Source organism: Lactuca virosa, chromosome 9 (assembly GCF_052849685.1).
Source record: "Lactuca virosa cultivar CGN04683 chromosome 9, Lactuca_virosa_CGN04683_v6, whole genome shotgun sequence".
Classification (NCBI taxonomy): domain Eukaryota; kingdom Viridiplantae; phylum Streptophyta; class Magnoliopsida; order Asterales; family Asteraceae; genus Lactuca; species Lactuca virosa.
Window position 1 is genome coordinate 266,418,026 of NC_136434.1, and position 17,707 is coordinate 266,435,732.

The 17,707-nt window shown below is 37.2% G+C and overlaps 1 protein-coding gene across 1 annotated transcript; it reads right to left on the reverse strand.

The window, feature by feature from the left end:
- Window positions 1-460: 460 nt before the first annotated feature.
- Window positions 461-1,906, reverse strand: LOC145136787 (delta(12) fatty acid desaturase DES8.11). The gene is made up of 2 exons (XM_079070902.1): window positions 1,843-1,906; window positions 461-1,751 (listed from the first exon to the last, which is right to left on the reverse strand). The coding sequence occupies exon 2, from the start codon at window positions 1,727-1,729 to the stop codon at window positions 593-595; it is 1,137 nt and encodes a 378-aa protein (XP_078927028.1). The 5' UTR covers window positions 1,730-1,751; window positions 1,843-1,906; the 3' UTR covers window positions 461-592.
- Between the last annotated feature and the right edge of the window lie 15,801 nt (window positions 1,907-17,707).

Sequence of the window (17,707 nt, forward strand, 5' to 3'; positions counted from 1 at the left end):
TGTTTTGATTTGATTTTCACAATAAGTATACTTATACCCACCGTAAATTAAAGGGAGATTCTTATCCACCAAACGGATTTATGGTTTCTAATATAAATCTCCTAACACACTGATAGTGTTGTAGAAAGTATTAGTGGGCAATCCATTGGTTGGTTTCATGCAGTTAATAATTCGTCAAAAAATTTAGTGAGACATTGTATTTTTAATGGTGCATAATTTTGCTCCAAAAATTAGTCGATTAGCAATTGGCAATCGAGAAACATGATTTCCACCACTTGATCAAGAACATTGCATTCAGATAGGATAGACAAAATAAAATCAGGGTTCTTAAACATGAACCAATTGAATATATTGAAAAATAATAACTTTGATACTACAGCATATTGACAATTAATGGTCACATAAAACAATTTCTGATTTAGTTCAATACCATTTCAATTAAATAAAGTGATAAACAAGATAAAATTTATAGTTTGGATAACCATGTTAATTTCTCATTAAGCAAACCTATGAATTATTTTATTACATAATGGCCCAAATACATACGGTAAATGGCCGGAATAATTCAAAGGGAAATGATATCAGCAAATGATCACATTTTATGGTACCAAAATACACCTTTGTGGTGGCTATCTTCATCAGGCTCGATATAGATGCATTCTTTAGCCTCTCTCCACATTGCTTTAAATATTGGAGTCCTATCGATCTTATAATACTCACCCAAAACTGGAATGATTGCATCCCTTGCCTCCTTTGCATGATAATGTGGAATGTATGAAATCAAATGATGCAATACGTGAGTGTGTGTAACGTCATGGAAAACCCTATTAAGGAATCCAAAGTCCCTGTCAATTGTTGATAGGGCCCCTTTGATCCAGTTCCATTCCGTTGAATCATAATGAGGCAGCGATAGATGGGTGTGGTGCAAATACGTTATGATAACGAAAAATACATGGACTCCTACCACCGGAACTCCATAGATGCACGTTACCCAAGCAGCTCCTTTTGTTGTTACAGCAATCTTGATTGCATAAAAGACGGCAAGAAGACCAAGATCTGATAACAGGACCTGGATTCGCTCACGCTCTGTGAAAATTGGACTCATGGGATCAAAGTGGTTGGCAAACCTTCCATATTTCTTGCCAGAAATATTAGTTAAGAGGTATAAAGGAAATCCTAGAGTGAACCTAAAAACCAAAGTGAACACTCGACCAGGTGGGTTGTTAAGAAGTTTTGAGTACCACCTGACTTTAGACTTGCGTTTAGGAATGTAAACTTCATCATTATCAAGAGAATTTGTGTTGGCATGGTGATTTCGATGGCTATATTTCCATGAGAAATAAGGTGTCATGAGAGCTGAGTGGAGGATGAAGCCAACAATGTCATCAATCAGTTGGTATTCGCTAAAGGCATGATGACCACATTCATGACCGATGACCCATAAGCCAGTGAGGATGCTTGCTTGACAGAACCAATAAACCGGCCAAGCTAAGTAAGCCAAAGGAGCTGGAAGAAAAGGAATATATGTATTCGCAAGGAAGTAGAAAACGTAGGCAACAATCAGATCGTGAACAACATAGTAAGATGAACGGATGACGGATCGCTTGAAGCAATGGGCAGGGATCGCTTTCTTTAAATCACTTAATGAAAACGGCGGATCAACTGGGACACGTTCCAGGATCTTTTTACCATCAAATGGGTCGTCTGACATCCGACCACCTGCACCCATGTTGTTGATAGATATGATTAACCTGCAAATGTAAAGAGTATTGTGAGATTTATGTAAACTAAACATAGAAAGAATTAATTACAAAAACCTAAAGCTCATGGGAAAAAAAGGACCTATATAGAGACAAGTTGCGTTTGAGATCTCTTCAGCTGGTAATACACTGATACTGTTTTGGGGTCGGACTTGCTACTTATTTATAGTCAAAATTAATTAAAAAAACTTATCGCCTCACTTGACCTACTGTCTATTTACCATTATTTCATTGTTTTAGTAACTTTTACGGTTTAGGAGACGACCATTCCAATTTGGCGGCTTTAAATACTAGACGCATTAAGCATGTGTAAATATTTAAATATGTAGATTCTGAGAGGTTATGTGAGTACATATATATACCACACGCATTATGCATGTGTAAAAATTTATATATCTAAAACAAATTATTATTTATTTATAGATAATCCAAATGATTGTTTGTTGTAAAAATATTAACTATTTAATTTTATATCGTCGAAAAGCATTCATATAGACTTGAATGCAAAGATTATAAGTAACATGCATCTAGCTAAATAACATGTATTGTGCTTCTGTATTAAAACATAAAAGTTTAATTTATATAGATAAGTGTCAATTCCTTTTGGATCGTAAAAATAACTTTTTCAAAACAATATTTATATATATGATTTGTTTTTTTGGGTCTTGGCTGTTTAGTTTGAAAACAACAATAACAGTCTACGTTGACGACACCTATCCCGACTACTATTGTCGTCGCTGAAAGAAGGGCTACGTCAACCACATGTCGTCGTCATAGCTTTTGCCAATATTGACCATGATTGTTTCACTTGGAAAGTTGTGTGGCCACGGCAGATTCAGCGGGAACGACGATTTTTTCGCAGTCTTCTGAAAACCTATGCCGACGACATGTCGTTGGTATAGGTTACGACAAATGAATTTTTTATTTATTTTTATTCCACGGTGCAGAAAATCAAAACGACGTAGTTTTTGTGAAAGTTATCACGACGACATGTCGTCGGCAGGCCACGTGATAATCCGCGTGAAATATCTATCCTGACGACTTGTCGTTGGCACCATTTTTTTTTTCAAATTTCAACAAAAAGAAGGAACAACGTCGTTATGTAAACCCTATACCGATAATTTGTCGTTGACATAGGGTTTTACCCTAACAGAAGACATCAACACATCATTCATTTGCAGCTGACGATATTACTATTTCTCTCCCGATCTACAACGAAGAAAATCGAAATTGGCACTCCTCTTCACCGACAATGAGCAGCAGGTACATTCATGGTCATTGTTTTCTTCTTTGTTAGTGATTACTCACCTTTTTAACTCCAAATTTGGGGGGCTTTTCTGCTGGTTGGTTGTGACAGCCGTTCACCACCCTCGACCCTTCACCACCGTTGTTCCTTTACCACCGTCTGCCACCGACGCCTCCTTCCAGCTTCTCTCCTTCGCCACAATAGGTAAGGATGGATTGTTTCTTACCCTTTTTTTTTCTTTTCTGATTTTGTGTTTTTCCAGTGACCACCAGCAACCACCAGAGGATCACCATCAAATCCGACCACCGGAATCCGGCCATCACAGCAAGAAGAACATAACACTTTTTTTTCTCTAGTTTTAGTTGAAATTGAAATTATATGTAATGACCGAAAAATCAAGGGTAAAAATTTCATTTTTAGTATAGCTAAAACATTGATACCATTTATCTCAAACATTTCAAGTCATCCATAAGTAAAACATTTAACAGAGTTTATCCCAAAATCATTCATTGCGGAAATCATAGGTGTGTGCACTGCGATCAAACTGAGCCCTTCATTTCCAGAACGATGATACCTGAAACCATAAACAAACCTGTAATCACGAAGCTTAGTGAGTTTCCCAGATCATACCCCACACAATCCACATAACACATATCATACTAACTATAAAGCTACACATACCACATAAGCCATGCATACATAAACCTGCAAGGATGCCATGGGCTACCCCACATGGTCTTTACCTAGGACTGCCATGGGCTACCCCACATAGTCTTACATCCAATGCCATGGGCTACCCCACATGGTCTTTACCTAGGACTGCCATGGGCTACCCCACATGGTCTTACATCCAATGTCATGGGCTACCCCACATGGTCTTTACCTAAGAATGGCATGGGCTACCCCACATGGTCTTACATCCAATGCCACGGGCTCCCCCCGGGGTCTTCCATGAAAGTATCACAAAGACAACTAGCATAACACAAATCATATAATCACTAGCATACTACTTACCATAAAGCTAATTATCATACCATATATCTCTACTACAACTAGCGTACCACATAACATAAAATGGGCCGACCTTGGTGCCTTAGACCCATTGGTATGGTGAGAAAACTCACCTCGCACTGCAGAAGCTTCCCGCATGAATTCCTTACTTGTTGCCCCGCCAGCTTCCCGAGCTGTCACTACCAGACAATACACCCAATTAGCAATTGGGACCCATACCATAATCCTTAGTCCATGCATGGGGTAAAATAACCATTTTACCCCTGGCCGAAATGATCCAAAACTAAGGCCCAACCTAAAACAAAATCCCATCATTTATAATGTCTATAATATCATTAATGGCCCAATTTTCCAAATTGGGCCCGGATCATTCTAATGGACCTTATACTAAAGCCCAATGTTCTCCTTGGTCAATAATCCTGACCCCAATTGGCCCACGAAGGCCCATAACAACCTAATCCAAGAATTGGCCCAAACCGAGGCCCACAAATGTGAAATCCATATCTATATTGGGCCACGAGGCCCAATAGGCCTAACCATTCCCATATCGGCCCAAAGACACATTCAGGCCTAGTAATCAGCAAATCGAGGCCCAAAACCATTAGGGCCCAAAGGTCCGAAGTCCACTAGGGCCCAAATCCTCCTGAGAGCGTACGCCCAGTGTACCTCTTCTGTACGCTGGTCCTAATGTTGACTAAGCTGGTCCTAATGTTGACTAAGCTGTGGCTCCTAATGTTGACTAAGCTGTGGCTCCCCCACAACCTTGCGAACTAGCCTACCCTAGTCTGTATCATCTGAAAGAATCCGTGAACACTACGGCACCCCCGCATGTCTTACAACACTCTCTACTGCTAGTGAATGCTACGGCTGCCCCGCAGTCTTACAACACTATACCCTAACTGACTATTAGTGAATGCTACGGCTCCCCCGTAGTCTTACATCCATTTCACCCTTGCTTCTGACCTGGATACCTGGACGGTTCTCCCCCACTTAGATTCAACTAAGTCCGCTCGGCATACGAAAATTGAAGGATTCCCAATCCTCATTATGTTCCAATGTTCGCCTTGCTGACGGCTGGTGCTTACCAAAGCCAGCACACCAAAAATATCCCTGTCCAAACAACACACTTCCTGAAATTCAACTAACACTTTTTGTATCCCAACAACATCAATGACTTCAAACGCTTAAAGGCGATATCACGCTTAGACCTCGGAGTCCAACAAACGGATAGTCTAACCAAATACTCAGCGACAACTCTCTCTTCCCTCGGCAATCCCGATGGCTCTTCCAAACATAAATACTAAGGCTACTGAAAACTAGTCATAACTCCCTCGTTCAAGCCCTTGAACCAACTCCGAAATTGACTGGAGCAGGTGCACTCACCGCTCATCCCTAATCGGCAGACAGTCGACCTCCTTATCGTCCACCTAAACACAACATATAACGGGCTTGCTCCCTAAGGGAAATCCCTGAAACGTGACCAAACCTGTTACACCCGTAGCAACCCAAATCACTGAACAGATTCCGACAACGACTCGGAGCAATCACGGTGCACGCGTAATCCGCTCCGTGAGATACATCCGTCTGAAGATCTCTCAAAGATTCCTCGACATGCTGAATGGCGTCTGACAACCCTTGCTAACCCAGACAATAGTAGCAAACCGACCGGAGATCTAACTTATTACAATTCCCAAGCGATACAAATACCCGATATCCACAAGAAATGGCCGAAGATAGCATATCCGCAAACATCTGAAGGAATCCTGACCACCTCCTCCTGTGATACCTCGGCCACCCTGAGAACATAATGTAACACCTCATTACGATCCCAATGACAATCCAAACCCTTGGAATAAAAACTCCGTCGCGCAGCTTCTGCAAGCGTTGCACTGGATCCGACCATGCTGGCCTCTCAAAGGCTGGTCTAAAATCCTGGGTCTCCGCCCGAGACCCTCCAATGAATTCATCTGTGACAACCCGATATTTCGAATCAATGTAATGACCTAAAAACCAAGGATTGTAATCTATTTTGATATATTGGAAATAGCATCAAAAATAAAATATTCAAAAGTCTCAGTTGGGTTACATAAAATGATTGATATCATGACAAGGTTTACAGAAATATAAAGAACAATCAAATCGGAGTTATAACGAAGAAGTTATGACCAGTCAAAGATTTGTGTCAAAACCGGTAAAACACTGTTAAGCGTAAAAGGTGAAATTTCAATAAAATACTTTTTAGCCTTAGGTATCTAAACGAAAGTCGTAGATTTTGTTAAACCGTAAAGGTACATAAAAAGAACGTCCAAATTTGACTTCGTATGGGGAAGTTATGATTTTTCTAAATTTCAGAGTAGCGGTAGACAGCTAAACACTCGAAATAGAGATCGAGCGATATTTAGCCGACACAACCTAAACGAGAATTGAAGATCTCGACAATAGTAGTACAACGGTAAAAAGACAGACGAAAACAGACATCGGATGAAGAAGTTATGAATTTTTAACGGTCTTTTCCTGTCCCGGCCTATTAAAAATATATAATTAAAAATAAATTCAAAATTTGCCAACAAAGTCTAAATGAAAGTTTTAGATTATATTCTCACCTACACGTGGATATAAAGAATGTCAAAAACGGAGTTTGTATGCGAAAGTTACGGATTTTACAAGTTCGGGGCACAAAATCTGAGGCTGGTCCAAGAAGGAACGCCCTACGTTCCCTAAAGGAATGCCATGCGTTCTTCGACCAGAGCCATCCCATCGTCAATCAGAGGACAATACGTAAGCGCTGAACTCACAGGGGGAACGCCCTGCGTTCGTGAGTGCCCCCAACACTATAAAAAGGAGGCTAGGGCTCCGGGTTTTATTGCTTCTCTCTCAACTTCTTCACCCTTAAACGCCTCTCTAGCCCCTCTAAGCTACCTCGAAGCCTCGGTATCACCACTAGCATACGATGCAAGTCCCGACGCCCCCGAGATTCCCGAGAAATCGACTTTCTCCTGTCGAAGTACTGCTCGAGTTTAGTCTCGCCTTCTTCAAGCTACCACTTCTACCAAGTGAGTTCATACCCCTATATTTTCACGTTTTTACTATATTTTAGGGGAGGAATACAAGTGATACGCAAGAAAAACTTATGTTAAAATACAAATCGTTACATATAGTTTCTAATGCTTTATCTACATTTTGTGTATAAATGCTAAATAAGTAAAATAACGTTATTACAAATGTTATACTTTACATGCAAAGTTGGTAATACACCAAGGTTTATCATTCAAATGAAACACACTTTTGAAAAACTATGATAGGTATAGTTTACGAGATATTCATGATATTTTACCCTCTATAAACACTATTGAAAGGAAATAATTACATTTACAAGAAAAATGGACTTTTCATAGGTAAATCTATCTGATACAAACTTTTGTGAGACATTCGACTTCACGTACTTTCAAGTACACATTTAAAGTCCTATATTATAAACGATAATCTATTGTAGGGAGAGCGTGATACTTGTGTATAGATCTATATGAGATTGACAATCCCGCACCTAAACTGTTAGCTACAGTTAGACCAGCAGGTCTGGGGTGACAAACGTCATATCATTTCAACGCCTGAAGAACGTTGTTACAGGCAGTCTGGGTCATTAGTACGGTTATAAAACTCACACAAAGTATTAGAACCTTTGATTTACGGGGCTATCAAACGTCTTACTTGTTTATATATACATATATAAATCTACTTACCCTATTTTAGGTATGGATAATACTTATGCATTTCGGTTTTCGAATCTTTCAAAACTACTATACATTTATGGAAAATATTGGATTTTCTAAGAAACAAAACACAATTATTTTTACAAAAAGGCATACAATTATAATACTAAAACGCTTATGAACTCACCAACTTAATTGTTGACACTTTTTCGAAACTACTTGTATTTCTCAGGGATTCAGTAATACAGGTAAAACAACAGCTTTTGGGGAAGGGATGCTAAGGCGTCAATATCAAACTTAACATATCATCATAATGTAATTTCTTTTGAAACATGTAATACTATCAACAATGTAACTTTTTAAATTATATTTATGATGGTTGTGTTTGCTTTCTTTACTATTTACTCAACTGTTATGATACAACATGAAGTCATCCACCCTCGAACGATTCTGCCGTTCTGGTTTGGGGGTGTGACATCACCTGACCTGAACCTCTCTGCTCGAGGTACTCCAACTCGATCTCCCGCTCCCGGGCTCCGGGACCCATATTATTCAGGGTCTCGCACATTGACCCACTCACCAGGTCACTCGTCAATGACTGGACTGCAGTAGCTGGAGCAACCTCTGCTCTAAACCCAACTACTAATTACTCCCAAGACATAGTCCCAAATCCAAAAAGCGAAATAGATCAAACAATCAATTCATGCCGCATGATACAATAGATCCAAGGCGTACCAAACCTTAGCTCCTAAGGAGTAGGAGCTAGCGTGAGAACACTTTCCATATCCTTAGTCCAACGCAAACTTAAATCCCTGGCGGTCCTTCCGCTAACTGGTTCTCCACCGGAGCCGAGACCAAACCCTGGTCCTTCCCCTTGCGTGCTCATCCGCATTCTGCATAGTAGCTATCCCCACGGTCCAATCATAACCAAGAATTCTCCTTCCCTGGCTTCTTAGATTCTCCAAGACTTTCCCCGATTCAAGTATGGATCCTGTGCTTTCAGTAGTACGGGCCCAATACTACCTTCCACACCTATCCATACTTTCCTCCGTAATCATCCCGTATCCTCTAAGTCACCTACTCCCATGATGTACCAAATGTCTGCTAAATAGCAGCACAATATCCACCAAAGCACCTCTTAGGCTCCCCCTAGGTTCCCAACCTCACCCAGTCCTCAGGTGCTAAAAGATTCCCAGTAATGTCAACTAGCTACCTTATGAATATAGTCACATGTAGCAGAGATCAGATAATCCTTCAAGTAAAAGACTCAATCCTAGAACGGTTAGACTCAAACGAGAGTTGCGCAATAGGGCCAAATCCATCACTCTGAGATTATCCAACATGTGCCACATGTGACCTAGCATATTCACTTAGTAGCTAACTCACATTGCTAGAAGTCCTACAAAGCACAAAGCAAGCAACATTCGGACAACGGAAAACTAACCAACATATTCCAAACAAACAATTCTACATATACATACAATTCACAAAAAGATGACTCATGTCACTAATCTTATCCTAGGCTTACCCTAGGGTAATCCCCGACCCACGAACTGTCATAGAACATCCGTCCCATAAACCACGACCCATGTTGTCCACGTCTACCCTCGCTATCGGCTGCCTTATGCATGCAAATTATACACGGAACATGATCTAATAGACTGTCGAATAATAGACTCTACCCTAAGACCACATGAAATAAGGTCAAATAAGCTATTCTAAGGCTATAAGATCCTAACCGTATACAATTTTCAAAACATACACATTACAGTTATAAATACCAATAATCATTCTCATTCCAGCATGACATCCAATATCATCATGGCTACAAGCACCACATATCAGGCCAAACTATTGTTGACTACTCAGCACTAGCATGCAAGTCTACCGGCTCATACAACATATACAGGCATCTCCCCTAGCCCTAACTAGCATGAGATTCACATATTCATAATCAAATCATAACAGATAACAAATGTGGGTATCCTTGGGAAACTTACTTGAGCTCGGTTGATTGCATGCACCACACCCTTTCTTTTCTTAAAAATTCTTTACTTAAAACATTTTCCTTTGAAAATTTTTGAAAACCTTACAGATCCTCAGTTTGAGTTCAGACACACCCGAAGGTATCCCCGAATCCCTCAAATCAAGGCTCTGATACCAACTTGTAACGACTCAAAAATCAAGGGTAAAAATTTCATTTTTAGTATAGCAAAAACATTGTTATTTATCTCAAACATTTCAAGTCATCCATAAGTAAAACATTTATCAGAGTTTATACAAAAATCATTCATTGCGGAAATCATAGGTGTGTGCACTGCGATCAAACTGAGCCCTTCCTTTCCAGAACGATGATACCTGAAACCATAAACAAACCTGTAAGCACGAAGCTTAGTGAGTTTTCCAGCGCATACCCCACACAATCCACATAACAATATATCATACTAACTATAAAGCTACACATACCACATAAGCCATGCATACATAAACCTGCAAGGATGCCATGGGCTACCCCACATGGTCTTTACCTAGGACTGCCATGGGCTACCCCACATGGTCTTACATCCAATGCCATGGGCTACCCCAAATGGTCTTTACCTAGGACTGCCATGGGCAACACCACATGGTCTTATATCCAATGCCATGGGCTACCCCACATGGTCTTACATCCAATGCCACGAGCTCCCCCCGCGGTCTTCCACGCAAGTATCACAAAGACAACTAGCATAACACAAATCATATAATCACTAGCATACCACTTAGCATAAAGCTAACTATCATACCATATATCTCTACTACAACTAGCGTACCACATAACATAAAATGTGCCGACCTTGGTGCCTTAGACCCATTGGTATGGTGAGAAAACTCACCTCGCACTGCAGAAGCTTCCCGCATGAATTCCTTTGTTGTTGCCCCGCCAGCTTCCCGAGCTGTCACTAGCTAGATCTACATGAAAGATTTGTCAAGGTTGAGACTTTATACCTCCAAAAGCTTGCAAAGTTGATGAAGGTTCTGGATCTAGAAGCTTGACTCCAACCATAGTTTGATCACCAAGTTCCTTCTTCTTCAAGGTCCAAACATAACAAGTCATAACCCAACTAGATCCACATGAGAAAGCCACCAAGATCCAAACTTTATACTTTCTGGAGTTAGATCAATATGATTAGGGCTTGGATCCACAAGCTTCAAGCCAAGCAATGCTTCCTCAAGGAACTCCTTCTTCCACAATAAGCACCCAAAAACCCACTAAATCACCAAAAAGCTCAAGAATCACTCAAATGGAGGCTTAGGGTCGATTTCTAGGGTTTAGAGGGATGGAGGCTGAAGATATTAGGGTTAGGTTATGAGATAAAGGGCTTAAATAGGGTCCAAGACCGTAAAATAGGGTTCTGATGTGACTGGAGTACGCCCAGCGTACTCCTGGGAACCTTCGCGACCATCCTGGTCAGTACGCCTAGCGTACTCCAAGGTACGCCAAGTGTACTGCCTTCTTCACTAGTACGCACTGCCTATGCTTTGTGTACGCCCCACATACTCAGCTAAGCCTGAAAACCACGAAACTTCCGAAGGCCATAACTTCTTCGTTATAAACCCGATTCTGACGATCCTTATCCACAGAAAAGTGATGAGAAGCCCTACACTTCTAACAACTCAAACCTTTCTTAAGACCTTCCGAACAAAAAATCCATTTTCCACAAAAGCCCGAACTGCCATTTTACCGAAATACCCCTAGGCTTCCAGAACACGAACCGAACACCCGGATCACTTCTAATACATCACTCGCACCCAAATGAGCCTAGATCTTACCTTCCCAAGAGCCATAATCCTTGCAATGACCGACCTTCGAGCCACAGGCTCAAACTAGGAGTCAATTCGGAACAGATCGTTACATTATATGTATAGGTTTAGAAGAATTGAAATTGGTCCTTGTATGATTGTATGATTATTGTTACTTGTTTGGTCTTTGTATGAGTTTTTATTTGTTTAGGTTTATATGAAATTGAAATTGTATGTATAAAATGTTAATTTACGTGTTTAGGTTTATATGAAACTGTAATTGTGTATAAAATGTTATATGAAATTGAAATTGTTTAGGTTTATATGAAATTAATATTATATGTATAAAATGTTAATTTACTTGTTTAGGTTTATATGAAATTGAAATTGTATGTATAAAATCTAAAATATGTATAATTGTGCTACTTTTTTAGGTTGATATGAAATTGTATAATGTGAAATATGTATGAATTTCCCCCACTACTTGATGAACTCACCATCGAAGAGGATAGAAAAGCTTATCCATCTCTTGATAAACAAAAGACCCAAGAGCAAAAATTGATGATGGAATTGCATACATCAAACAAATGTTGAACATGACAATTCCAAGAGAAAAGATTGAAGATGTGATGGACATGGCTAAAGACAATGTCATTGCATGGAAACTGTTGTTGTGTAGGCAAGTTTAATATGTTTTAGTTAAGTTAGCTTAATCTTTGTCAATATGATATATATATATATATATATATATATATATATATATATATATATATATATATATATATATATATATATATATATGCTATGAAAATGTAGATGTAACACAACATCCAATATTGTAGTTATTTTGAAACTCTTTTTGGATTACGATAATATAATATGAATGTACTTTGGTTTGAATTCACAAACTGTCAATATTTTATTATGGATTATGGAATTATACTTTGTAGCTGCAGTTGGTTTAAACACATGATCATAATGAACTAATGTGCAGTGGTGTTTAAACTAAGAGTAAATTACAATAATGGTACCTATGGTTTAGGGTAATTTGCGCATTTGGTCCCTAACTTATTTTTTTAACTCGGAAGGTCCCTATTGTTTGTGTTGTTACGCGCTTGGTCGCTGTATTACCTAAAAAGATTATTTTTCCCTTGATTTTTTAATTTATTTAAATAAACACACCCCAACCCCACCCTCTCACCTTATCTTACCTACCCCACCAAGCGCGTAACAAAAACAAACAGTAAGGACCAAACGTGTAACAAAAACAAACAGTCGGGACCTTTCGAGTTAAAGAAAATAAGTTAGGGACCAAACGCGCAAATTACCCCAAACCATAGGGATCATTCGTGTAATTTACTCCTAAAATAATAATTACTATAGTAAAGTGACCAGTTTTGAATATGGAATTGTACTTTGAATTTAACAATTTACCTATTTAATTTTTATGTTAATTAATTGTCATTAGAAAGCTAAAAAAATATTAATTAAGCAATTTAAGATATAATGCAAGCAGGGGTATAATTGTCTTTTTTTCAACTCAAGAGACTATGTAAACAGGTTAAAGAAAAGTTTTTGACAGTGAGTGTAATCAGGGTATTTTTGTCATTTTTGTTTTCTTATTTTAAAACAAAGAGATTAATTAAATAGTTTAAGATGGAAAGGAAGCAGGGGTATAATTTTCTTTTTTTTTAAGTCATGAGAGTAAGTAAAATAGTTAAAAAAAAATTGACAGTGAGTGTAATCAGGGGTATTTTTGTCTTTTTTGTTTTTTATTCTAAAACAAAGAGATTAATTAAACAGTTTAAGATGGAAGACAAGCAGAGGTATATATATATATATATATATATATATATATATATATATATATATATATATATATATATATATATATATACTCGCTTTAGTAAGTTGTATGTTTAATAAATGGATGAATTACATACTCAGATAAATATAAATATAACGTGGGCTCAACCCTTAATTAACATGAAGTAGTAATTGTTAATGGCTCGCGAACTTCATTATTATTATATAATTAAAGAATATATAGTCATTGATATTAGTAAATATAGATCAAAACACAAGGTATCTACGTGATTAAAATTCGTTAATGACAACTTGATTTATAACGGTATAAAGATTTATCAGATAAAAACTCAATGATTATCGTGTGAAAAGTCATTTACCTCAAATAAATGTCTTAATAATACGTTGCCAAAAATTATATAAAATATTGGGATCGTGAGCTTCAAGTAAATTCGAACAAGAAATTTATTATAATTAGTCACTACCATAATGCGACATTGAAATACGATAAGTATACTAAATATTAGAAGTTATTAATATTATAGAATGTCGTTTTCTAAACGAAAAATAATTATAATAACTTATTAAATTACTAACAAGAAATTCTAGGACTAGGATACATATATCACCGTTAGAACCCACCACATCTGGTCATTACTATTTATCTTATACGGTTAGACCTCCCGTTTGGAGTTGCTAGCTACAACTACGTCTACCGGGACGAATTTTGGCGTTGATGTTAGTACCATTGAACATTACCTCTTCTTATAACGAGATGAATGACTTAAGCATGCCGTATTACGGAGCCAGTTCAAAAAGTGTAGTGTCACGAGTTCGGTTATAAATCATTGTATAATCCCGGAAATTCCTAACACTGTAAGAAAATCAGAATAGTATCCACTCAGGGATCAATTACCACACGATTCGGTTAAGAATTGAGGAAAGTAAGAGGATTTTACATTACTGATCTCCCATTGGTTTTCAAAATAACTTATATTATAATCAATAATAATGATTTATATACGACAATTTGGGCATCTAAAACCTTATTAATTACTAGTTCTTATATGATTTACGCGACAATAAAATAAAAACTCCCGAGGTGAAAATTGGTCATTTTTATGTCATGTAAAAGATAAAAATTCTCATTTTATTATACTTATCTCTTTACATAAAAATATATTATTATATATGGGGTCAAAACCTGTAGATCTCACCAAAAAACTTGTTGACGCATTTTGACATGTATTCTCAGGAAATTAAGGCAGGAAATCCACGCGAGGAGTATGGAACCATCAACTTGTGTTTTTGTTATAAATTATGTTTTATGTCCTCTTTTTACGTCAATGTGGATTTGTAGTGAATAATGTAATAAAGTAAGATATAATTATATTGTACGTAGTGAAAAACTTTAAGTGGTTGCTTTAATGTTTAATATATGCTATGTTTATGATATTCGATTAACATCACTCGCCCGACGATTCCCCCGTCGGCTGGGGTGTGATAGATTGGTATCAGAGTATTAGCTATAGCGAACCGGTATTTCTCGTAGGATATGCAACTATAGCCTAGGGTAAGACTTCTCTGATAAAGGCTTAGTCCTCTAAATCTATAAATACACATATGTTAATATTAAGTAATAATACATGTCAAAACAAAGTAAGGAAGTCATACTATAAAAACCATAACACATAGCAATCGATAAAATGAACTCCAAACTCGAAATTTTAGATCAAGTACTTAACTAAATATTCATAGTATATATGTCGTGCTATATCTAAACCTAGCTTGCGCACCTAAGTTTTATTATGGGCCAATCGTATGCATCGTTTAACTTAAGTATAGTAGGTGATATATATATATATTTTTTTGAGATTTATGGGTCATAAGGTAAAATATGTGTCTTTATTTAAAAAGTATACGTGTATATGAAAATATGATTAAATTCTTAATTATCAAATTATATATATATATATATATATATATATATATATATATATATATATATATATATATATATATATTAAAGTTGTGGAGGAAAAGAACAGTAAAATTGGCATACTTTGTCCACGTTAGGTCCCTTGATTTACATATCTGGTCCCTCTACTTCTTTAATTAATTTATATCATATCCATTTCTTTGTCTTCCATTCCATTACTTTAATTTATTAGTCGCTGTTGTCGGTCCGAAACGAAATCACGACGGGCGATGAAGACGACGATCGACCGGCTTCTGATATTGACTCTGAGTCGGGATCGGAGTCGGGGTCGGGGGATTTCAGTGTGTTCTTCAGACGATGTAAGTCTTTCGCTTCCCACTTCCTCGATTGAGCGTCGTGTAGCTCGCAGTCTCCTCGGAGAAGGAGTTTTGGGTAAGTCTCCTTCTTCTACCTGCGTCGCCGTCGACGGTGCTTCTGCTGCTTCCATCCGCCACCGAGGACTTCTGTCTATGTTCCTTCTTCATTAACTACCATCGCTGTTGGCGCAAAGGCTTTTGGGTATCAGCTATTTCAGGTACAGATCAAATCGAACCTTTAATTTAACTGTTCTTCTGATTCTGATTCTGATTAGGGTTCAATCTGTTTCTACTTCCATTTGATTTCATTTCGTTTTCTATGGCGATTATTACCACCAGGCCACTGGAACCAGCGATTGACACCAGATATCAAAAACCACTGCTTTCTGTCGGAGTTCATACCTAACTTCATCGGTGGCGGTGGAGTCTCTATCCGAAAGGATTGAAGAAACAATTTCATGTTCTCAGCATCATTAGGTATTATCGATTTCACCTTCTTCTCTGTCATCTTCTCATTTTCTCAGCAAATAATTTTTTTTTTCAAATTGTTGCTGCGATTTCTTTTATTTTTTTGGATGGATTCTTTTTGAGTTTTGACATTAACGAATTGTGGATGTTAACTATTTTAGTATCAGTGATACAAACCTTACATTACATACAAGGTGTCCATATATATGTATCCTGTTTCTTTTTACTACATGTGCTAATGAAGAGGGATGTGACCCTGTATGGAATGGAGAGTTTACTGTCTTCCTTTATGATCCTAAGCATCCAATATAGCTGCTGGTAAGATCTTATTGAGCATGGAGTAGTTTATATTGCAAATGAGGAAACAATAATTAAATTATTCAAGAAAGTCTAGATATTAGAAAAATTTATAGCCTAACAAGATCAGGGTAACATCATAAAGACTATAGATTTTAGAAAAATAATTTGAGAATTGTAGTCTTGATTTTGTTTTGTTACTTTAAAGTTTAAACTGTTCTTATAGGCATGCGGGTGGTTATTGATTATAGATCAAATTAGACAAATAATCAGAAGCAATATTTAAGGTAGATGATGGTGGTGGTGAGTGGTGGTTGGTGGTGGTGGTATGAATGATATCCCCATGTAACAGTTATTCAAGCTTGAAGATCATAGGAAGCGAATAGTTGTACGTTTTGATAATTTTCTTGAATGTTAATTATCTATTATGTCTCATCGGTTTTTAATTTTTTCACACAGAAAAAGGAAGCATTCACATCGGGAACCCCTGCATTGATCTAAAGCTGTTAAATTCAATCACAATTATTTCATATGCCTGTGTTTCTTCATTGTATGGTGTTCAAATGATTCTTTTTAATTTCATATTTTGGTATTTCTAAATAAGAGTACCGGCTCGCGGCTGTTCATCATATGAATCCATATATATTAAAGATCTGAAGAATTTTAAAGATTTTCATTGTATTGTTTTTTCTATTTAAAGATTTTCTTATGAATTAGAATTTTATTTCGTTTTGCATGCCATGTGTTCGATGAAATGTTTGATTCGAGAGCCAGAGGAAGCAATGCTTAAACATGAAGTAGCAAGAAGGGTAGTTGAGGTATGAATTCAATTCCCCCTTATTTGATCATCAAAAGCAATATCTAAGGTTAATGTAACACTTTTCCTCAATGTTAATACTTTTTTTTGGTAGCATATCTAAGGGTAGTGCCTTTCTCTATTAATTCGCTTTTATATGTATTAGGTAAAAACAAAACACCAATATATAGCTTATCAGATTAAGTCTCTTATGTTTATATGAACCACTTAAAAGAAAATATTGCAGTTAGTTCTTGGGGATATATTGTTTCAATTTGCAAACAAGTTTCATCCATTGTCTATATTCATGAAATTTGATTATGTTTATATTTTCTTCATATTCAGGTAACTCTGGGAAGTTTGCAACATATATCTTTTTTTATTATATATTTTGGATTCTTTTCTAAATTTCCCTTTAATATACTATATTTATGTTAAACGCTTGATAGTTAATTATTTGATTCTTGCGTCATCTGTTAGATGTGGCCACCACCGGAGAATGAAGAGTACCCGACAACCGATTCAGGAATGATAAACA